Source organism: Balaenoptera ricei, chromosome 3, assembly GCF_028023285.1.
Source record: "Balaenoptera ricei isolate mBalRic1 chromosome 3, mBalRic1.hap2, whole genome shotgun sequence".
NCBI lineage: Eukaryota > Metazoa > Chordata > Mammalia > Artiodactyla > Balaenopteridae > Balaenoptera > Balaenoptera ricei.
In genome coordinates, this window is record NC_082641.1 from 155,012,832 (window position 1) to 155,037,034 (window position 24,203).

The following is a 24,203-nucleotide window of genomic DNA, read 5'->3' on the forward strand; positions in this document are numbered from 1 at the left end:
CTCCTACACATCCCTATCTTTCATCTAGGGCATGCCATTGATCTTGAAGGATGCTCCATCAATATCTTAATCCTCAGGGGGAAAGTCACGCAGTTCACATCATACAGCACAAGAAGGCCGGTCATGCGACGGCATTAATTCAACAAATATTTATGGAATGCTTTGATGTAAGGACACCTGGGGTAGATGCTGGGGACACTGAGCAAACCAGCCCCAAATCCCTGCTCTCGAGGAGCTTGTGTTGTCTTGGGGCAAACCTTTGTAATGCAGCCCTTTTAATCAATGAAATGTTTTTCCTGAACTCATCTAGCTAAGGAAGATGAAAAGTTTGCTTAAAAATATTCAGGTTTGGAAAGGAACTCTCTAGACCTGTTGCTGATGGTGCTTTCGAAAACTGGTTCGTAAAAATAGACACTAAAAATGGTGTAGAAATACTGGTGATTTCAGATTTGAGGCGATTTTTCAGATAACACAGTTTGCAAGTCGGTTTATCTCCAGTGCTTATTCTGGGGTTGCGTGTGCAGTACAGTCCCTCATACTTAGAACTCGGTAAGGACAGCATAAGACTCACTTTACCTGTGCTTCAATCAGATGTCAGGAGGAATGTGGGATTCCTCCTGCCTACGCCTCTCCTGGGCTTCCTCCTTTCCTCCTCAATGTGGGCAGATGACATTCAGACTCAGAGGAAGCAGAAGCAGGGGTAGTGCGGTTGGGACTGATCTTCCAGAGGGAAGAAAATAGGAATTGCCATCACAGGCTGGGGCTTTCCAGCTACAAGAAAAGATCTGCGGTACAGATATCATGCTGCTTGCTACCTCCTTGGCTATTTGGGTCATAGCCGGTGCTGTAAAGCACAGCTGTTCTTTCCTGGGGTCCTACAAGTACTTCATTGGTAGGTACTTCCCAACACAGCATTTCCAGGGTGCCACTGCTAGTCAGTCAAGGTTGCTGGGTGATAGGCATCCCATGTACTGTTAGAAACTGCTGGGACCTGTGTGGCGGCCTTAAAGCTAACGGACACCATCACCCGCAGCCGTGGCCCATTATTCATTGCCCGCTATCCCCACTTGTTTCCCGTTAAGAGACTGCTATTTTGTTCAGCTGGGGTGGAGAACCCTTGATCTTAGGGAGCAGGGGGGCCCCTCTTTTAACCCTAAGGGATGAAGCGTGGAGGTCTGGGCCAGTTGTAATAAACGCATTCCCAAACCTAAACCCAAACCCATCCTCCTTTACAACTCTAACTGTCAATGTGACACTGGCCAACGAGTCTGGTGGTTTCTAGGAAATATTTTTAAAAATTTCCCATATAGGACTTCCCTGATGGCGCAGTGGTTAAGTATCTGCCTGCCAATGCAGGGGACACAGGTTCGAGCCCTGGTCTGGGAAGATCCCACATGCTGCGGAGCAACTGGCCCCGTGAGCCACAACTACTGAGCCTGCGCGTCTGGAGCCTGTGCTCCGCAACAAGAGAGGCCGCGATAGTGAGAGGCCCGCGCACCGCAACGAAGAGTGGCCCCCGCTCGCCGCAACTAGAGAAAGTCCTCGCACAGAAACGAAGACCCAACGCAGCCAAAAATAAATTAAGTAATTATTTTTTTTAAAAAAAAGAGAGCTTTAAAACCAAAGGTCAGGGGAATGACTGCTAATGAGTTTGGGGCTTCTTTTTGGGAGGATGAAAATGTTCTAAAATTGATCGTGGTGATGAATGTACCAAAAGAATTTAATTGTACACTTTAATGGGTGAATCGTATGGTATGTGGATTGTCTCTCAATAAAGCTGTTATTTAAAAAAAAAAAAAAAAAGGTCTGCAGGTAGCTAGACTTAAATTATAAAAACAAATATTAAGCCTGCAAAAAGAAATATAGGGGATAAAAACACTTGTTATATTTATGCAATTTTAAAATAGCTAAATGCCGTGTTACTGCACAAAATTTCACTGGTTAGGAAAAACAACAAATTGGAAACAGTGTCTGCCGTCAGGAGTAACTGGATGGGACAGAAGAGACTTATTTTTTTCCTTGTATACTTTTATAACTTCTGATTTGATACATGTATTAAAAAAATAAGTGTACATATAATTAGTAACAACAGTGTCATACGTCTCCTTAGTACAAGTATAAACTCCCAGTTTGCATATTTTGTTCTGAAAAGAATAAAGAATGAAATATATATGTTTTTAAAAATCAGTCAAAGGAAGTAAAAAACTGAAAGATTCTTACATTTGTCTCATCTCACACTAAAAAGCATTTAGTCATTTCTCTGTTATTAGGCATTATAATCAGGCAGAATTCTTTTTTACCCAACAGTCTGACACATCTTTAAACAATGACACAGTTGACCATTCCCTCCTCCTTGAAAACTTCCTTTCCTTCATTTCTAGTACATCGCACTCTCCTGGTCTTCCTCCTCCCTCAATAACCTCTTATTAATCTCCTTTGCTGAATTCCTCTTCATTTCCCAAGAAGGTGTCCAGAAGGGAAGTTCCATGAAGGTGGGAATTTTTGTCAGCTTTGTTCACTACTGTATTCCCAAAGGCTAAAAAAAGTACCCAGAACCATACTCAATAAATAACTGTTGAATGAATACATGAATGAATCAGCACCTCCAGGCTCACATTTTGAAAAGCCATAGAAGTAAACTATATTCCACGTAACCTTTATGCTTAATCTACTTTATTACATTATATTTCTCTGAACATTGATAATCAATACACTGTTTATTATTTGATTAGCCAAAATACTTCATTCCCTGCTCTTTCTCCATCAATGTGTTTTACACAGTATGTGCAAAACGCACATTTAACAGCTCTTATACTACTTCTAAAAGCATAAACGTAGCATAGAAAAAGAGCAGCTGTTGCTATGGGAATTTTCACTTTTGTTTCTAGTATTAATGTTGAATTAACACAATGACATACTTTAGTAATTAAAAAAAAGGGGGGGACACCCCACTAGACTTAACTAAGATATCACAGTAAAGACAGCACCCGGAAAGTGCCCGAGGCCCGCGCGCGCCTGAGTCGCACTCCCAGGAGGCCGCGGGACGCCGACCAGGCGCGGTCGCGCGGGGGCGGGGCTCGCGTTGACGTCGGCCGGGGGCGGAGCTGGGGAATCCCGCAGGGGGCGGGGCGCGATGACGTCGGGCGTCCCGGCCGAGCTGTGGCGGCGGCGGCGGCGGCGGCAGCGGCATCCCTGAGCAGGGTGAGAGGGCCGCGGTGGCGGCAGCTCGGGGTCGGGCGGTGCCTGGAGCTTCCCGCCCGTCGCTGGCGCTAGGCCCCTCGGCTCTCCTCCGCCCGCTCCTCCTCACGGCCCTGGCTGGGTCCCGGCAGCGCGCCCCCGGGCAGGGCGGAGCCGTAGGTGAGGCTGGCGGGCGTGGGGCTGGCGGGCGTGGGGCTGGGGGCTGGCGGGCGGGGGCTCTGGGCTGTGGGCCGGCGCGGGTGCACACGCGCACTCGGCAGGCGCCGGGCGGGCGGCGTCTGTCTCCTCCCGCTTGCCCTAGGAGGCGGTGCGGTGCAAACAGTGGGCCGCCGCCTCCGCCGCTGCTTCAGGGGGCCAGTCATGCAGAGCCCGGGGCGGGCCGCCCCGAGGAGGCTGGCGCCCGCGGACAGGTGGGCTTCCCGCCCGGAGGCCCTCGGGCTGCCCGCACGGCCCGGGAGACCCCGCCAGCGGCCTGTCCGCGGTTAGCCTCGGCGGCCGGGGAGGGAGGGGAGGAGTGGGGGCGGCGCGGACGGCCGTCCTGGTCCTCGCGGGCGGCGCCACCAGGGAAGTCCTTTACAGGTCTTTTAAAAGCATTCTGTCTCTTCTCTATCTGGTCATATATATTTTTTCTTTTCTTCCTGCCTTTCTCAGAAAATCTCTACCTACCTAGCTTTAGAGCAGGAAATTATCCGATTGAATTCTAGCTGTTTCTTTAACAAGAAATTCTTTGTAATGGTATAAACAGAAGAATGTTAGTTTGAACGAATAAAAATGACTCATTTATGTTTATTCTGCATCTGGTATTAGTCAGGTTTATGGCTTTTATTTCCTAAAATCGTTCTAGAAATATTTATTATGATTTTGTTCCTTATATTTTTATCTGCATTATATTGTTATTTCCATGGAAGTTTCTGGACTGTTTCCAAATAAATTCCTTCGAAGGGATTGTTTCTGGCACACTGTTACTTCTGATGCCCTTACATTTGTCAAAAAGAAAATGAGGGTTTTTTAGACCTAAACTGAGAAGAATTATAGTGGAGGGAAGATGAGAGATGTATTTCTTTCACTGCCATTTATGTCTGATCCTGCGAGAGTACAGAATTTTTGATGGGTGTGTCTTCAATTTTGTGGACCCAGGCGTTGCCCACTGCCCAGCTCCTCTGACTATACCTGACCCAGCTGCTCAGTTTCTCTCTTTTCTGTATTGATCGTAGGTGGAGGAGTTACTGATGGCCATGGAGAAGGTAAAACAGGAGCTGGAGTCCATGAAGGCGAAGCTGTCCTGCACTCAGCAGTCACTGGCAGAGAAGGAAACTCATGTGACCAACCTTCGGGCCGAGAGAAGAAAACACTTAGAGGAAGTTCTGGAGATGAAGTAAGTTTTATAATATTGTTCTTCAGGCATATGCTTAGTTGAAATACTTGTCCTCATCGCTTTCATCTTCTGGCCCTGTTTGTCACGCCTGACACACTTAGCCTAATTTTAATGCTCACTTGTGTTTCTCACTCCTTAGAACAAATTTGGGACAGATCCTCGTCAACTAGAAACTTTTTTTTGCCTCGCTGTCATTGAATTTTGCAGTCCTCTAGAGTGTATGTATCCGTATGCAATTGTGTCTCTGAAATTCCTAAAACCTTCTGGAAAGTTCTGGCAAGTTGTTGAGCTTTCTGAGGACGATAACCATTGCTCCTGAGGTCATACGATGGCTAGGCAATTTTTAAAAACATTTTTTATTATAAATATTTCCAAAGGTACACAAAAGTAGAGAATAGTATAGTAAACCTCCTTATACCCATCCCCCATATTTCACCATTAACATTTGCCACACTCTCCAGTCAGTTTTGACAAAATTGTCACTTTTAGCAGAACCATTGTTTACATCATTTTTGTACTTTCTAGGCATCTTGCAGCTTCCTTGAGATAGTCTGTTGTGAAGGCTGTATATATCTGCTGTGCAGAATACAGCTGCTGCTTTTTCTCCTCTGTGACTTTGAAAAGTTCTGGTTTCCTTCTCTTCAGAACAAGTATGTCTCTTTTTTAAGTCCCTTAGTACTTTCTCCATCACTCCAATCCCCACCCCTGTGTAATTGTCCTGCTCTCATTTTACTGAAACCAAGTCTATGCTGGGACCCCTCAGTTACCTTCATCACCTCAGCAGTTACCTGTGTTCTTGTTGTCGTCTCTTCTGACTCAGAGGAGATACTGTCTCTCCTTCACCAAGCTCACTTCTTATTTCTATCACAGATTTAAGCTCTGGTTCCCTCCTCTGCAATCTGTCTCCATTAATTTTCTTTCACATAATCTTTGCTCACTTTCTGTTAGTTCCTTCTTCTCTGCAGTAAATACGCACTCTCTCTGACCTAAAGTAAACAGTCTTTCTGAGCCCAGCCAGTGCTTGAAGCTAACATCCCCTCTTCTTTTCTGCTACTTTGAACTATCAATACATGTTGAATATGAGAATTACAAAGTAGCAGAGGATCTTGCCATGACACCTCAGCATGAAGTTTCATGGGGCATGATTGTTTTGATATCATGACGGCAGCCCAGGAGTTGAGGAAACAAATATCGGGGTGTCCCCTGTGCTTATGGATTATTAGGACACAGTGGGAGGTTAAGAGAGCCTGATCTTTCCGAAAAGAATTGCAGGTGATGTGCTCTCGGAAGTGACAGATACTGGAGCCAGAAATAGGTTGATACGCAGGGAGAACGGGGAGAATTTAGGGTTCTGAGTATCGTGATGAGAAAGTTTGCTTCTTACGAGCAGGTTAGTAGAAGCAGTTGAAGACAAGGTTTTATCCCTGATGATAAGAACGTAGAGGAAGGATGGGTATAATATTCGGGAATACAAGGTATCGATGTGATACTCCTAAGCACAAACAGGCCCCAGTAAAGCAGCGGTGTAGGAGTATTGTTTCGTTTTCTCTGTGTACCAATATCTTGACTTGACTTGTCACATCTTTCCCACTCAGTTCAAGTGTCTATAGCAAAACAGTGGTGGATTTGTAAAGGAATTTTCCTTTATTGTTAGGACTTTGAAAAGATATGAAAGAATTTTTTAAAGAACGCTTGACTTTAAACCATTAAAAGGGAATTGCGTGTGATTTTTTTTTTGTTTTATTATTGTTATTATTTTTGGAACCACAGTACTAAACTTTCTTATGGACTTCCCTTGCCAACCCAGGTTAGAGATTACATTTCAGAAAAATACTGTGATTTGCAAGACTGTTTTTGGTAAGATCAAACACTCACACACTGAGGCATGGGATGAGTTATTAAAGTATTCAGAGAATTTATAAGTGGTATAGAAATTTGATGAATAAACATTAAATAAAAGTTCTAGAAATAAGGTGTTAAAACGTGGCTCTGGCAGGTGACCTGTCTCTTAAATCACCTTCCTCATTTGCTCAGGAGATACTACTATAGCATCATGCTGTTCTTAGATTTTCTACAAGTTTTTTGTCATGCAGATTTACTGACTTAAAGTTTTTAAAGTAGTCTTTGCTTTAATTTGCACTTAAATTTCTCCTTGTTGTTGTCTCTCATTTTCATATCTTAATAAAATGGTTGTTTAATACCTTTCTTTTAACAAATTAAGCACTTCAGGCCTAATCATCTATCCAAACATGCTGTTGAGAGTTGTGGCTGATCCCAAACTCCTAATGTATCCCTCCTCCACACTCTTTGCTCCTTTGGTAACCATAAGTTTGTTTTCTATGTCTGTGGGTCTATTTCTGTTTTGTATATAAGTTCATTTGTATCTTTTTTTTTTTTTTTTTTTTAGGTTCCACATATAAGCGATATCATGATATTTGTCTTTCTCTGTCTGGATTACTTCACTTAGTATGATAATCTCTAGGTCCATGCATGTTGCTGCAAATGGCATTATTTCATTCCTTTTTATGGCTGAATAATATTCCATTGTGTGTGTGTGTGTGTGTGTGTGTGTGTATACATATATATGTATAAATATATAAAACACATCTTCTTTATCCCTTCATCTATTGATGGACATTTAGGTTACTTCCATGTCTTGGCTATTGTAATAGAGCTGCAGTGAACACTGGTTTGCATGTATCTTTTTGAATTATGTTTTTCTCTGGATATATGCCCAGGAGTGGGATTGCTGGATCATATGGTAACTCTATTTTTAGTTTCTTCAGGAACCTCCGTACTATTCTCCATAGTGGGTGCACCAATTTACATTCCCACCATCAGTGTAAGAAGGTTCCCTTTTCTCCATGCCCTCTCCAGCATTTATTGTTTGTAGATTTTTTTGATGATGGCCATTCTTACTGATGTGAGGTGATATCTCATTGTTGTTTTGCTTTGCATTTGTCTAATAATTAGCAGTGTTGAGCATCTTTTCATGTGCCTTTTGGCCATCTATACGTCTTCTTTGGAGAAATGTCTATTTAGATCTTCTGCCCATTTTTTGATTGGGTGGTTTGTTTTTTGATATTGAGCTGTATGAGCTGCTTGTATATTTTGGAGATTAATCCTTTGTCAGTTGCTTCATTTGCAAATATTTTCTCCCATTCTGAGGGTTGTCTTTTCATCTTGTTTATGGTTTCCTTTGCTGTGCAAAAGCTTTGAAGTTTCATTAGGTCCCATTTGTTTATTTTTGTTTTTATTTCTATTACTCTAGGAGGTGGGTCAAAAAGGATCTTGCTGTGATTTATGTCATAGAGTGTTCTGCCTCTGTTTTCCTCTAAGAGTTTTATAGTGTCTTGCCTTACATTTAGGTCTTTAGTCCATTTTGAGTTTATTTTTGTGTATGGTATTAGGGAGTGTTCTAAGTTCATTCTTTTACATGTACCTGTCCAGTTTTCCCAGCACCACTTATTGAAGAGGGTGTCTTTTCTCGAATGTATATTCTTGCCTCCTTTATCAAAGATAAGGTGACCATATGTGCGTGGGTTTATCTCTGGGCTTTTTATCCTGTTCCACTGATCTATATTTCTGTTTTTGTGCCAGTACCATACTGTCTTGATTACTGTAGCTTTGTAGTGTTGTCTGAAGTCAGGGAGCCTGATTCCTCCAACTCCATTTTTCTTTCTCAAGATTGCTTTGGCTATTCGGGGTCTTTTGTGTTTCCATGCAAGTTGTGAAATTTTTTGTTTTAGTTCTGTGAAAAATGCCATTGGTAGTTTGATAGGGATTGCACTGAATCTGTAGATTGCTTTGGGTAGTATAGTCATTTTCACAGTGTTGATTGTGGATTTGTCCATTTCTTCCAGGTTGTCCATTTTATTGGCGTATGGTTGCTTGTAGTAATCTCTCATGATCCTTTGTATTTCTGCAGTGTCAGTAGTTACTTCTTTTTCATTTCTAATTCTATTGATTTGAGTCTTCTCCCTTTTATTCTTGATGAGTCCGGCTAATGGTTTATCAATTTTGTTTATCTTCTCAGCGAACCAGCTTTTAGTTTTATTGGTCTTTGGTATCGTTTCCTTCATTTCTTTTTCATTTATTTCTGATCTGATCTTAATGATTTCATTCCTTCTGCTAACTTTGGGGTTTTTTTGTTCTTCTTTCTTTCTTTTTTTTTTTTAAACATCTTTATTGAGGTATAATTGCTTTACAATGGTGTGTTAGTTTCTGCTTTATAACAAAGTGAACCAGTTATACATATACATATGTTCCCATATCTCTTCCCTCTTGCATCTCCCTCCCTCCCACCCTCCCTATCCCACCCCTCTAGTTGGTCACAAAGCACTGAGCTGATCTCCCTGTGGTATGCGGCTGCTTCCCACTAGCTATCTGTTTTACATTTGGTAGTGTATATATATCCATGCCACTCTCTCACCCTGTCACATCTCACCTCTCCCCCTCCCCATATCCTCAAGTCCATTCTCTAGTAGGTCTGTGTCTTTATTCCCGTCTTGCCACTAGGTTCTTCATGACCTTTTTTTTTTTCCCTTGGATTCCATATATATGTGTTAGCATACTGTATTTGTTTTTCTCTTTCTGACTGACTTCACTCTGTATGACAGACTCTAACTCCATCCACCTCATGACAAATACCTCCATTTCATTTCTTTTTATGGCTGAGTAATATTCCATTGTATATATGTGCCACATCTTCTTTAGCCATTCATCTGATGATGGACACTTAGGTTGCTTCCATGTCCTGGGTATTGTAAATAGAGCTGCAATGAACATTTTGGTACATGACTCTTTTTGAATTATGGTTTTCTCAGGGTATATGCCCAGTAGTGGGATTGCTGGGTCGTATGGTAGTTCTATTTTTAGTTTTTAAAGGAACCTCCATACTGTGCTCCATAGTGGCTGTATCAATTTACATTCCCACCAACAGTGCAAGAGTGTTCCCTTTTCTCCACACCCTCTCCAGCATTTATTGTTTCTAGATTTTTTGATGATGGCCATTCTGACCAGTGTGAGATGATATCTCATTGTAGTTTTGATTTGCATTTCTCTAATGATTAATGGTGTTGAGCATTCTTTCATGTGTCTGTTGGCCATCTGTATATCTTCTTTGGAGAAATGTCTATTTAGGTCTTCTGCCCATTTTTGGATTGGGTGGTTTGTTTTTTTGTTATTGAGCTGCATGAGCTGCTTGTAAATCTTGGAGATTAATCCTTTGTCAGTTGCTTCATTTGCAAATATTTTCTCCCATTCTGAGGTTTGTCTTTTGGTCTTGTTTATGGTTTCCTTTGCTGTGCAAAAGCTTTGAAGTTTCATTAGGTCCCATTTGTTTATTTGTGTTTTTATTTCCATTTCTGTAGGAGGTGGGTCAAAAAGGATCTTGCTGTGATTTATGTCATAGAGTGTTCTGCCTCTCTTTTCCTCTAAGAGTTTGATAGTGTTTGGCCTTACACTTAGGTCTTTAATCCATTTTGAGTTTATTTTTGTGTATGGTGTTAGGGGAGTGTTCTAATTTCATACTTTTACATGTACCTGTCCAATTTTCCCAGCACCACTTATTGAAGAGGCTGTCTTTTCTCCACTGTATATGCTTGCCTCCTTTATCAAAGATAAGGTGACCATATGTGCGTGGGTTTATCTCTGGGCTTTCTATCCTGTTCCATTGATCTATATTTCTGTTTTTGTGCCAGTACCAAACTGTCTTGATTACTGTAGCTTTGTAATATAGTCTGAAGTCAGGGAGCCTGATTCCCCCAACTCCATTTTTCGTTCTCAAGATTGCTTTGGCTATTCGGGGTCTTTTGTGTTTCCATACAGATTGTGAAATTTTTTGTTCTAGTTCTGTGAAAAATGCCAGTGGTAGTTTGATAGGGATTGCATTGAATCTGTAGATTGCTTTGGGTAGTAGAGTCATTTTCACAATGTTGATTCTTCCAATCCAAGAACATGGTATATCTCTCCATCTATTTGTATCATCTTTAATTTCTTTCATCAGTGTCCTATAATTTTCTGCATACAGGTCTTTTGTCTCCTTAGGTAGGTGTATTCCTAGATATTTTATTCTTTTTGTTGCAGTGGTAAACGGGAGTGTTTCTTAATTTCACTTTCAGATTTTTCATCGTTAGTATATAGGAATGCAAGAGATTGCTGTGCATTAATTTTGTATCCTGCTACTTTCCCAAATTCATTGATTAGCTCTAGTAGTTTTGTGGTAGCATCTTTAGGATTCTCTGTGTGTAGTATCATGTCATCTGCAAACAGTGTCAGCTTTACTTCTTCTTTTCTGATTTGGATTCCTTTTTTTTTTTTTTTTTTTAATAGCTATTCTATTTATTTATTTATTTATTTATTTTTAGCTGTGTTGGGTCTTCGTTTCGTGCGAGGGCTTTCTCTAGTTGCGGCAAGCGGGGACCACTCTTCATCGTGGTGCGGGGGCCACTCTTCATCGCGGTGCGCGGGCCTCTCACTATCGCGGCCCCTCCCGTTGCGGGGCACAGGCTCCAGACGCGCAGGCTCAGCAGTTGTGGCTCACGGGCCCAGTTGCTCCGCGGCATGTGGGATCTTCCCAGACCAGGGCTCGAACCCATGTCCCCTGCATTAGCAGGCAGATTCTCAACCACTGCGCCACCAGGGAAGCCCTGGATTCCTTTTATTTCTGTTTCTTCTCTGATTGCTGTGGCTAACACTTCCAAAACTATGTTGAATAATAGTGGTGAGAGTGGGCAACCTTGTCTTGTTCCTGATCTTAGTGGAAATGGTTTGTTTTTCACCATTGAGAATGATGTTGGCTGAGGGTTTGTCATATATGGCCTTTATTATGTTGAGGAAAGTTCCCTCTATGCCTACTTTCTGCGGGGCTTTTATCATAAATGGGTGTTGAATTTTGTCGAAAGCTTTCTCTGCATCTGTTGAGATGATCATATGGTTTTTCTCCTTCAGTTTGTTAATATGATGTATCACGTTGATTGATTTGCGTATATTGAAGAATTCTTGCATTCCTGGAATAAACCCCACTTGATCATGGTGTGTAATCCTTTTAATGTGCTGTTGGATTCTGTTTGCTAGTATTTTGTTGAGGATTTTTGCATCTATGTTCATCAGTGATATTGGCCTGTAGTTTTCTTTCTTTGTGACATCTTTGTCTGGTTTTGGTATCAGGGTGATGGTGGCCTTGTAGAATGAGTTGGGGAGTGTTCCTCCCTCTGCAATATTTTGGAAGGGTTTGAGAAGGATAGGTGTTAGCTCTTCTCTAAATGTTTGATAGAATTCGCCTGTGAAGCCATCTGGTCCTGGGCTTTTGTTTGTTGGAAGATTTTTAATCACCGTTTCAATTTCAGTGCTTGTGATCGGTCTGTTCATATTTTCTATTTCTTCCTGGTTCAGTCTCGGCAGGTTGTGCATTTCTAAGAATTTGTCCATTTCTTCCAGGTTGTCCATTTTATTGGCATAGAGTTGCTTGTAGTAATCTCTCATGATCGTTTGTATTTCTGCAGTGTCAGTGGTTACTTCTCCTTTTTCATTTCTAATTCTGTTGATTTGAGTCTTCTCCCTTTTATTCTTGATGAGTCCGGCTAATGGTTTATCAATTTTGTTTATCTTCTCAGCGAACCAGCTTTTAGTTTTATTGATCTTTGGTATCGTTTCCTTCATTTCGTTTTCATTTATTTCTGATCTGATCTTTATGATTTCTTTCCTTCTGGTAACTTTGGGGTGTTTTTGTTCTTCTTTCTCTAATTGCTTTAGGTGTAAGGTTAGGTTGTTTGTTTGAGATGTTTCTTGTTTCTTGAGGTAGGATTGTATTGCTATAAACTTCCCTCTTAGAACTGCTTTTGCTGCATCCCATAGGTTTTGGGTCGTCGTGTTTTCATTGTCATTTGTTTCTAGGTATTTTTTGATTTCCTCTTTGATTTTTTCAGTCATCTCTTGTATATTAATTAGTGTATTGTTTAACCTCCATGTGTTTGTATTTTTTACAAATTTTTTCCTGTAATTGATATCTAGTCTCATAGCATTGTGGTCAGAAAAGATACTTGATACAATTTCAATTTTCTTAAATTTGTCAAGGCTTGCTTTGTGACCCAAGATATGATCTATCCTGGAGAATGTTCCATGAGCACCTGAGAAGAAAGTATATTCTGTTGTTTTTGGATGGAATGTCCTATAAATATCAATTAAGTCCATCTTGTTTAATGTATCATTTAAAGCTTGTGTTTCCTTATTTATTTTCATTTTGGATGATCTGTCCATTGGTGAAAGTGGGATGTTAAAAGTCCCCTACTATGATTGTGTTACCATCAATTTCCCCTTTTACGGCTGTTAGCCTTTGCCTTCTGTATTGAGGTGCTCCTATGTTGGGTGCATAAATATTTACAATTGTTATATTCTTGTTGGATTGATCCCTTGATCATTATGTAGTGTCCTTCCTTGTCTCTTGTAACATTCTTTATTGTAAAGTCTGTTTTGTCTGATATGAGAATTGCTACTCCAGCTTTCTTTTGATTTTCATTTGCATAAAATATCTTTTTCCATCCCCTCACTTTCAGTCTGTATGTGTCTCTAGGTCTGAAGTGGGTCTCTTGTAGACAGCATGTATACAGGTCTTGTTTTTGTATCAATTCAGCAGTCTATGTCTTTTGGTTGGAGCATTTAATCCATTTACATTTAAGGTAATGATCGATATGTATGTTCCTATTACCATTTTCTTAATTGTTTTGGGTTTGTTATTGTAGGTCTTTTCCTTCTCTTGTGTTTTCTGCCTAGAGAAGTTCCTTGATCATTTGTTGTAAAGCTGGTTTGGCGGTGCTGAATTGTCTTAGCTTTTGCTTGTTTGTAAAGGTTTTAATTTCTCCATGAAATCTGAATGAGATCCTTGCTGGGTAGAGTAATCTTGGTTGTAGGTTTTTCCCTTTCATCACTTTAAATATGTCCTGCCACTCCTTTCTGGCTTGCAGAGTTTCTGCTGAAAGATCAGCTGTTAACCTTATGGGGATTCCCTTGTATGTTATTTGTTGCTTTTCACTTGCTGCTTTTAATATTTTTCCCACATTAAGGAAGTTTTCACCTATAATCTCTTCAAATATTTTCTCAGTCCCTTTCTTTTTCTCTTCTTCTTCTGGGACCCCTATAATTCGAATGTTGGTGCGTTTAATGTTGTCCCAGAGGTCTCTCAGACTGTCCTTAATTCTTTTCATTCTTTTTTCTTTTTTCTTCTCTGCAGTAGTTATTTCCACTATTTTATCTTCCAGGTCACTTATCCATTCTCCTTCCTTAGTTATTCTGCTATTGATTCCTTCTAGAGAAGTTTTAATTTCATTTATTGTGTTGTTCATCCTTGTTGTTTATTCTTTAGTTCTTCTAGGTCCTTGTTAAACGTTTCTTGTATTTTCTCCATTCTACTTCCAAGATTTTGGATCATGTTTGCTGTCATTACTGTGAATTCTTTTTCATGTAGACTGCCTATTTCCTCTTCATTTGTTTGGTCTGGTGGGTTCTTACTTTGCTCCTTCATCTGCTGTGTGTTTCTCTGTCTTCTCGTTTTGCTTAACTTACTGTGTTTGGGGTCTCCTTTTTGCAGGCTGCAGGTTCGTAGTTCCTGTTGTTTTTGGTGTCTGCTCCCAGTGGCTAAGGTTGGTTCAGTGGGTTGTGTAGGCTTCCTGGTGGAGGGGACTGGTACCTGTGTTCTGGTGGATGAGGCTGGATCTTGTCTTTCTGGTGGGCAGGTCCACGTCTGGTGGTGTGTTTTGGGGTGTCTGTGACCTTATCATGATTTTCGGCAGCCTCTCTGCTAATGGGTGGAGTTGTGTTCCTGTCTTGTTAGTTGTTTGGCATAGTGTGCCCAGCACTGTAGCTTGCTGGTTGTTGAGTGGAGCTGGGTCTTAGCGTTGAGATGGAGATCTCTGGGAGAGCTTTTGCCGTTTGATATTACGTGGAGCTGGGAGGTCTCTGGTGGACCCATGTCCTGAACTCGGCTCTCCCACCTCAGAGACTCAGGCCTGGCACCTGGCCAGAGCACCAAGACCCTGTCAGCCGCATGGCTCAGAAGAAAAGGGAGAAAAAAAAGAAATAAAATAAAGTTATTAAAATAAGAAATAAAAAATAATTATTGAAAATAAAAAAATTAAAAAGTAATAAAAAAAGAAAAAAAAAAGAAGAGAGCAACCAAACCAAAAAACAAATCCACCAATGATAACAAACGCTAAAAACTATACTAAGAAACAAAAAACGGACAGAGAGAACCCTAGGACAATTGGTAAAAGCAAAGCTATACAGGCAAAATCACACGAAGACCACTGCCTCAATTTGGGGATGATTCATTGCCTATTTAGGTATTCCACAGATGCAGGGTACCTCAAGTTGATTGTGGAGATTTAATCCGCTGCTCCTAAGGCTTCTGGTAGAGATTTCCCTTTCCTTCCTTGTTCACACAGCTCCCGGGGTTCAGCTTTGGATTTGGCCCCTCCTCTCCATGTAGGTTGCCTAGGGCGTTTGTTCCTGCCCAGACAGGACAGGGTTAAAGTAGCAGCTGATTCCGGGGCTCTGGCTCACCTAGGCCTGGGGGGAGGGAGGAGTACAGAATGCGGTGGTGAGCCTGTGGTGGCGGAGGCTGGCATGACATTGCACCAGCCTGAGGCGCGCCGTGTGTCCTCCCGGGGAAGTTGTCCCTGCATCACGGGACCCTGGCAGTCGGGGGCTGCACATGCTTCCGGGAGGGGAGGTGTGGATAGTGACCTGTGCTTGCACACAGGCTTCTTGGTGGCTGCACCTGCAGCCTTAGCGTCTCATGCCAGTCTCTGGTGTCCGTGCTGATAGCCTCGGCTCGCGCCCGTCTCTGGAGCTCATTTAGGAGGCCCTCTGAATCCCCTCTCCTCACGCGCCCGAAACAATGGTCTCTTGCCTCTTGGGCAGCTCCAGACTTTTCCCGGACACCCTCCCAGCTAGCTGTGGCACACTAGCCCCCTTCAGGCTGTGTTCACGCAGCCAACCCCAGTACTCTCCCTGGGGTCTGACCTCCAAAGCCCGAGCCTCAGCTCCCAGCCCCCGCCCGCCCTGGCGGGTGAGCAGACAAGCCTCTTGGGCTGGTGAGTGCTGGTCGGCACCGATCCTCTGTGAGGGAATCTCTCCGCTTTGCCCTCCGCACCCCTGTTGCTGCGCTCTCCTCCGTGGCTCTGAAGCTTCGCCCTGCCACGCCCTGTCTCCGACAGTGAAGGGGCTTCCTAGTGCATGGAAACCTTTCTTCCTTCACAGCTCCCTCCCACTGGTGCGGGTCCCGTCCCTATTCTTTTGTCTCTGTTTTTTCTTTTTTCTTTTGCCCTACCCAGGTACGTGGGGAGTTTCTTGCCTTTTGGGAGGTCTGAGGTCCTCTGCTAGTGTTCAGTAGGTGTTCTGTAGGAGTTGTTCCACACGTAGATGTATTTATGATGTATTTGTGGGGAGGAAGGTGATCTCCATGTGTTACTCTTTCGCCATCTTGAAGGTCTCCCCACTTTTCAGGTTTTTTTGTCATATGTATTACTGTTATGGCCATCTTTATTAATACATTTTCACATTTCTGATTATTTTCCTATGATAGGTTGTTAAAAAATTGAATCTATTCATCAGAGGGTATCAAAGGAATCCCATATTCCTTTGAGGTTTTGAGGTTTTCCCGTATACATTTATGTATTCTTAAAATGTTTAACACTTATATTTATTACTTTGTAATGAGAAAATGTTACAAAAATGACCCTACAAATTACTATATTATCCACCTTATATTTGGAGAGAAAAGCAACATTGCTAGAAGATAGTTTCTGCTTCCTAAGGATGATACAGTTGTGCTTATAAAATAAAAGAGATGAATATACTTATTGACACACTGTCTTCTAGAAGGATTGGACCACTTTAGGTGATCAGGCATGTAAGAATGCATGTATCACCTTACCTGTTCATATAATGTTTAAAAATCTTTTGCCTGAAAAAAAACTTTTACCTCTTTCATAGGTAAAAAAATTTTGTCTTACCTTGCTTTCATTTGCAATTCTTTGTTTACATTTTCATGTGTTTATTGTCAATTTGCATATTGTCTGTGATTGGTATATTCCTATTTGTTAATTTCTCTTGGGGACAGTAAGGTCTTAGTATTTCATTGACGTTTATGGGCTTTTTCAATAGTGAGGATAAAGTACTTTCCCAGTTGTGAATAATTTTTAGTTTTTGTCATTTGCTCATTAGTTTTTGACTTTTGATGTTTATAATTCTAGATTTCTAAGCAGTAAAATGTACTATACTTTTCTTACATTTGTAATTTGTAATTTTTTTGTAATTTCTTACATTTCGTTTTTTGTTTAGAAAGTCCTTCCCTATCTGAATATCATTAAATATGTTATATTTATTCTTTTTATTTTCTAATTAATTTGCATTTTATACCTAGTTCTTTAATCTTCCTGGAACTTATTTTTAATTTTGTGTGGGGAGAACGTATTTATTTTGATGTTTTCCTAATAATTGAAAAGCTTTCTAAATACTGTGATCAGTCTCTTTTCTTTTGGTTTGTGGCATTTCCTTTTTCTTTCTTAAGTGCTTAATTATTGTGAGATTTGTTCCATTGATCTCTTTGTTGATATTCTTTTTCCAGGACTACATTGATTTGATTATAACAGGCTTTCAATTTGTATCAATGGCCGATTGGGCGTTGAAAAAAATGTCCTTCAAATATATATGTACACACACACACAAACACACACATATACATATATATATATATATATATATATATATATATATATATGCTATTCTTAACTCTTTATTCTTATGTGCTGCCAGACATTCTTACCCCACTCTTATATGCTGGCTGCCTCAGGTGTCAGCTTAAATGGTACGTCTTCAAAGAGACCTTCCCTAACCATCCTGCCTAAAGTAGGGCAGTCTGTGCCAGTATCAGCACAAATAAATCAGTCAGCCTTTCAGAAGTCATTTCCTTTCACACCAAATCTTCCAGATGCAGTTCTCATGTTCCTCATTATTGGGTGAGCTGTTAAAATGAAGACAACTATTGATCCACCATCAGCTCCTATTTAATTGCTTAAAATTTCCAGCAATTAAATAGGAGCAAATTCTGTCATTTAAGAGAAGTGACTTACTATTGAAGAGTATAAATTCTAAAGTTGTAGTTAAAAAACTTATACAGTACATTTTTTTTAATACAGTACATTTTTGATTATGTCCTGGATGAAAAAGACAGCCAGTGTCTGGGACAAAAGATCAGCAAGGCTCTGTAAAACCTTTGTCCCATTTTAAAATGAAGTATAAGGACATCTGTGCCATAGAGATTCAAGCTAGTGTCCCTGAGAATTTTCAGCTGCACCAGAGTGGTGATTGCTCAACAGACTAAACTGGAGAGTGTGGGATAATTATCACAAGAGGACCACACACAATGATGACATGGAAAGTGATTAGTTACAAACAATCAATAGCATATGAAAAGGATATTAAAAGAAAGTTTTTAGAGGTACTGATTTCAATGAGAAAAGGCTGGTGAGATATTTTGGTTCTTTATTAATTGGTTTTCTTCATGCAGGGCTTTCAAAAAGAAAACAAGTAATTTGAGCACACTAACCAACTTTATTTTTCATGAAAAAAGAAAGCCCTTTGTGATTTTAATGCTGCTTAACTCTTTTCTTCACCGTTCATGCGGTTATAATCTTAAGCAAACAAACAATAATTTGCTATTATAAGGCTGTGGTGCTTCAATGGCAGTAATGGCACTGACCCTAGTACAATTTTCAGTAGATAAACAGAGCTAATTGATTTATAACCATTATTCTAATTAAATAATCATAAATAATAAGCTTCATGTTAGGGATTATGTTATCAAGTGTGTTGTTTTGTCCTTATTTCTCAAATATTTTACTTCAGTGAAGAATTCCAAGCTGTAAATGGTACAGATGAACTGGTTTTCAGGGCAGAAGTAGACACAGATGTAGAGAACAAACGTATGGGCACCAAGGGGGGAAAGTGGCGGGGAGGGTGGGTGGTGGTGGGATGAACTGGGAGATTGGGATTGACATGTATACACTAATATGTATAAAATAGATAACTAATAAGAACCTGCTGTATAAAAAAATAAAATAAACTTCAAAAATTCAAAAAAAGAAAAAAAATAGAATTACAAGCTGTAATCCAAATGAATTGAAGGGACTATTGAGACAATCCAGTCCTTGCTTTTTGAAAAAGACTTTAAGCTGCAGACCCCTTTTTTCAAATGAATATTATTCAGATATGAAAATAAAACTTATTATTTATTAATTAATTAATTTTTTTTTGGCTGTGTTGGGTCTTCATTGCTGCGCACAGGCTTTCTCTAGTTGCGGCGAGCGGTGTGGGGCGCAGGCTTCTCATTGCGGTAGCCTCTCTTGTTGTGGAGCCGGGATCTAGAGCGCAGGCTCAGTAGTTGTGGTGCACGGGCTTAGTTGCTCTGCGGCATGTGGGATCTTCCCGGACCAGGGCTCGAACCCGTGTCCCCTGCATTGGCAGGTGGATTCCCAACCACGGTGCCACCAGGCAAGTGCCTAAAACTTATTTTAAGAAGTAAAATGAAAAAGAAGGCAAAGCTGTTCTGATTGAGACAGGACTGGGGAGCCCAGATGCCCCAGTGTGGCCCTGCCAGGCATTCCCTGAAGATGTTCTTTAGAACCCCTAGGGCTTCCCAGGGCTGGGTTCAGTAAGCCACTAACCAAACCTTTTGGTTTTACAAACAGGAGCAACAACAGTAACTGCCATTTATTGATAATTTACAGTGTGATAGGTGTTCTGTCTTACTGCTAATTATTATAATAACCCTGTAGATTCAGTTTCATAATGTTCATAGTATAGATTAATAAATTAAGGCTCAGAGTATTTAGTTAACTTCACTGAAGTCATCCTGATGGAACCAGGAATTGAACCCAGAGCCAGATCTTTCTTGGTCTGTGTTCTCCCCTTAGAGAAAGGGTCCTTATCAGCTTCTTTCAGTTTCTGTGACACTGTTTTCCTGATTTCTACCCACTTCTCTGACTGCTCCTCTTGTCTCCTTTGGCCGCCTCTTACCCTCTGCCTGCCATCTAATGTTGAATCAGTCCTATGACTATCTCCTCTTGCTGTGTTTTCTTTTCCTAGGGAGGCTCATTCACTGCCTTGGCCTCAGTTAACATCTGTGTATCAGAGCTTCCACACTTAACATCTTTAGCTCATATCATTCCTCTAAGCTCCAGACCCACATGCCCAGTTGCTCCCTCAAACCTTTTCTCAGCATCTCAAAAGCACATTACATTCAGCTCAAGATTTCCCCTCAATTCTGGTCCTTCCTTATTTTTTCCCATTTTTGTTTATGGTGCCACCAACTTGTCCATGGTGTTTAAGTCAGAAACTTCAGAATTTTCCTTGATTGCTTCACTCCCTCATTTCCCACCCTGCCAGTCAAATGCTGGTGATCTTTTTTCTCTGAAGTATTTCTGTAAGCCATCCATTTTCCCACCCCACAGCCACTGTCATAGTTTGGTCATGTCGCTGTTGGCTGACATTATTGCAGTGGTCTCCCAATTTTCCCCAGTCTTTCTGTTTCCCCCTGGTGTGCAGCCTCATTGCAGCCAGTCTGGGCTTTTGAAAGTGCCCATGTGATGTTTGAATCCTGGCTCCACCACTCACTAGTTATGTGAGCGTGGCAGGCTGCTAAGTCTTTACAAACCTTAGTTTCCTCATCTGTAAAATGGTTATATAATTCTTACCTCATGTACTTGTTCTAAGAATTAAATGTGGTAGTATGTGCCCGGCATCACTGTTAGTGATGATGGTAGAGATGACCATACTCTGCTCAAAACTTTTTCAGGGCTTCCTGTTGCCCTTAAAGTCCAAAACTCTTGTCACACTTCCTTGGTGCTCAGTCTCCTTAATCCCTCAAATGTGCTGTGCCCCCTCCTTCTTGAGGGTCTTCACCTAAGTAGTCTTCTCCTCACAGTAGAAGTGTTGTGTCTTTAAATAGTTAATGGAAGTTAACTCATTCTTCAGATCTCACCCAGCCCCCAAATCTTCTCTTATCTTTTACTACCTTGGATTTATAGCTTTTATCCCTGTTTGCAGTTATAATTGTGTATTTTTGTTGCTGTTGGGATTAATGACTCTCTTATCCACCGTTATCTGTCTTATCTACCTTTATATGGAGACAGACCATGTTTATTATACCCACCTGCCATAGTATCTCTGTCAGGGAGCTTAATGCCTGCTACTAACTAAAGATCTTTCTTCCCTCAGTGAGGGATTATACTTCAGTATTTTTTTCTGTTCTCCAATGTTTGGTTAAGTTTATTTTTCAACAGCACTGCCTCCTTTGTGGGCAGAATTGTCTGAAATGGACTCTTTCATGTTAATTACTAGTTCTTGTTCTTGATAGAGAGAACTCCCAAGGTAGCCGGAGCCCTCTCAGAATCTGTCATTCTTCTGGTATTGAAATAGGCTAGGGGTTCGTTTTTCCACCTAGGATAAAGTGCTGTTCTTGTGTTCCTGTAGGTTTTGTGTTTTTGTGGCACTTGCCTATACGTTGGGATTCATATTTTCTTTTGCTTAAGTCTGTATAAGAAATATGACATATTTTAGGTTCACTAACGTCATCAAATGTTCCTTTGTGAACCTCTCATTTAAGTTTTCTTGTTTTTGTTTAGATACCTTGGGTTAAGCAAGTAGGTTTATTTAAAAAGCCAATTTTCCTTATAATATGGGGATCAAAGAATGTGTTCTTAAAAGCTGTCAGAAAAAACGAATTATATAAGCATCTATCCCAATTCATAAGTTTAGTTTAAAAATATTTTAAACATTAGTAATGAATCAGGTATCCCTGTGTTACTTTTTTGTTTCTCAAATACCTGAGAGAAAAAAGAAGCCTGCTTATTTATTTATTTTCCAATAAATATGAAAAGGATAGAAAGGAAATTCTTGAAACTGTTGATTATTGTTGCTTTCAGATTTTCAGTGTCCTTATCTCTAAGATCATTTTTATAGGAATCTTTGACATCAAAATTTTTGGTACTGAGATTAAAGTAGTTGTATTTTGTGGGGATTCTCAGGGAAAGATGCCATTTTAGGAAGTAGGGTGAGCGGAGAGAAATTAGGATTCTTTCCAATCTTTTCTGTTTCTTCTCTCATTCCTTCTTTCAGAGAGAAAAGATCCTATAGATAGAATTATTGCTTTTTAAAAAAAATTCTCAAGCCTTACAACGATACTTGGGCTCTGCTAATTAAAGTAGCTTCATAAGTAATAACTTTCTTTGAAAACACTGTCTTTATTCCTTATGGATAGAATTGAATGCACAATCATTTAGCTTTTCTTTTTTTTTTTTTTTTTTAACTAACAACCCAATCCATTTCCACCAAAAATTTCCTTCTAGGAAAGTGGTTTTATGATTAATGGAAAGTGTTATATGATTAATGGTTCTGTAGATATGAAAGTTATAGGCTGGATATCTGCTCCCTTTTATCATCTGTGTCATGCATCTTGTTTATAGTAAATTGAAAAAGGTACATTTAAATGACCAGTAAGGTTGAAGACACGCTCTACTACCTGGCAGTTTCATTTCCGTGTGTCTTCTTGAGAGAAACTTTTGCACATGTGCACAAGGAGACAGGTAGATGTACATGTGCTTGTTGTAACAGTGATAACAGTGGAAAAACATCTAACTGTTCCTCAAGTAGGTGAGTGGATAAGTTGGTATTTATTCACAAAATGGAATGTGAGTACACAGTCCTTTCCTCCAAAATACTTAGGGCACATGTATGTTGGAATTTAGATGTTTTTCAGATTTTGAAAGGTAATCCAGTATATAAACTGTATATTGTGTAATACTCCCATTGGGATCTGGACAATACCCAGTCATCAAACATATTAAATCTGTAGCAAAACTTAGGAATATTCATATTAAATTGGATAAATAAATGGTAAATAGCCTCATAGCAGTTGAGTCAGGTTTTTCCATTAAGCTTGGAGAACAATTTAGTCTTTTTAAAGCTCTTTGGATTTTAGAATTTTGGATAAGGAATTGTGAAACCTGTATTATACAGTTCATAAAAGTGAATGAGCTAGAGTTATGTATATCAGTGTGGATAAATCTCAAACACGTTTTTAAAAAATTGAAGTATTGTTGACATATTATATTAGTTTCAATATTTTGCTATTGGGATACATTACAAAATGATCAACACACTGGGTCTGGTTAACATCCATCACCACACATAGTTACAAAGAACTTGTTTTTCTTGGGATGAGAACTTTTAAGATCTACTCTCTTAGCAACTTTCAAATATGTAATACAGTGTTATTAACTATAGTCACCATGCTGTACATTATATTCCCAGGACTTATTTATTTTTATAATTGGAAGTTTGTACCTTTTGACTCCCTTTACCCATTTCACCCACTCCCTGTCCCCCACCCCTGGCAACCACCAATCTGTTCTCTACCTGTGAGCTTGTGGTTCCACCCCCCCCCCTCCGAAATGGTAAGATTTTATTTTTTTTTATGGCTGAATAATATCCCATTGTGTATATCTATACACATATGTGTATAGATATACACACCACATTTTCTTTATCCATTCATCCATTGATGGACACTTAGGTTGTTTCTATATCTTGGGTATTATAAATAATGCTGCAGTGAACATGGGGGTGCGGATATCTTTTCGAGTTAGTTATTTTTGTTTTCTTTGGATAAAAACTCAGAAGTGGAATTGCTGGATCTAATGGCAGTTCTATTTTTAATTTTTTGAGGAACCTCCATTACTGTTTCCTATAGTGGCTATACCAGTTTACATTCTCAGACACATTATGTTGAGTAACATGAGCAATTTGCAAAGAGAATCAAGAACAGATGACATCACTTCTGTGAATTTTAAATAAGCAACAGTGAGGGGTGGGGGAGAGAGAGAGAGATATCTGAAGCAAATAAGGCAAATTGTTGATGGTGATTTCCATACGTTGTTGTATATTTGAATGAGTCTCTGTAGCCTCGAGCTTCTGCTTTCTTCTCTAACCTTTTTAAGAATGCAGGGTTACAATTGAATTAGGTGATAGAGCATAATACATGTTGGGACTGGAAGTGTTCTTAAAGTCAACTAAATTATCCTTCTTTCTTTTAAGTGAAGTCATTCCTACTTGTTAAGAAATTATCTTGAATATTTATTTACTTTTCCCTTTTCTGACCTATATCTGTTACTTTTTTCTCTTTTAATATATTTATTTTTTGTTGGAGTATAGTTTACATACAGCAAAATACATGGATCTTCAGTATCATAGTTCCATGAGTTTTGACAAATGCCAGTAGTCGTATAATGCAGTCTTACGAAGATATAGAACATCTCCATCATCCCATAAGGTTCCCTTGAGCTCCTTCCCAATCCGTATTTTCCCTGCCCTGAACACATAGATAGTGTTCTAATTCCTTTCACTTTAGATTAGTTTTGCCTGCTCTAGAACCTCCTATACATGGAACCATATAGTCTGTACTCTGTTGTGTTTGGCTTCTTTTTTTGCTCAGTGTACTATATATTTTTTTTAAAGTTTATTCGTGTTGTTGCATGTATCCATAGTCATCCTAATATTGAGTAGTTTTCATTGC

At 40.0% G+C, this 24,203-nt stretch overlaps 1 protein-coding gene across 1 annotated transcript in view; it reads left to right on the forward strand.

Annotated features, from left to right (window-relative positions):
* Positions 1-24,203, forward strand: part of LOC132362730 (ELKS/Rab6-interacting/CAST family member 1-like) — a 184,514-nt gene that overhangs the window by 44,401 nt on the left and 115,910 nt on the right. The window contains 1 exon segment of the mRNA XM_059917706.1: positions 4,413-4,573. Within this exon segment, the coding sequence (XP_059773689.1) occupies positions 4,413-4,573 (161 nt within the window).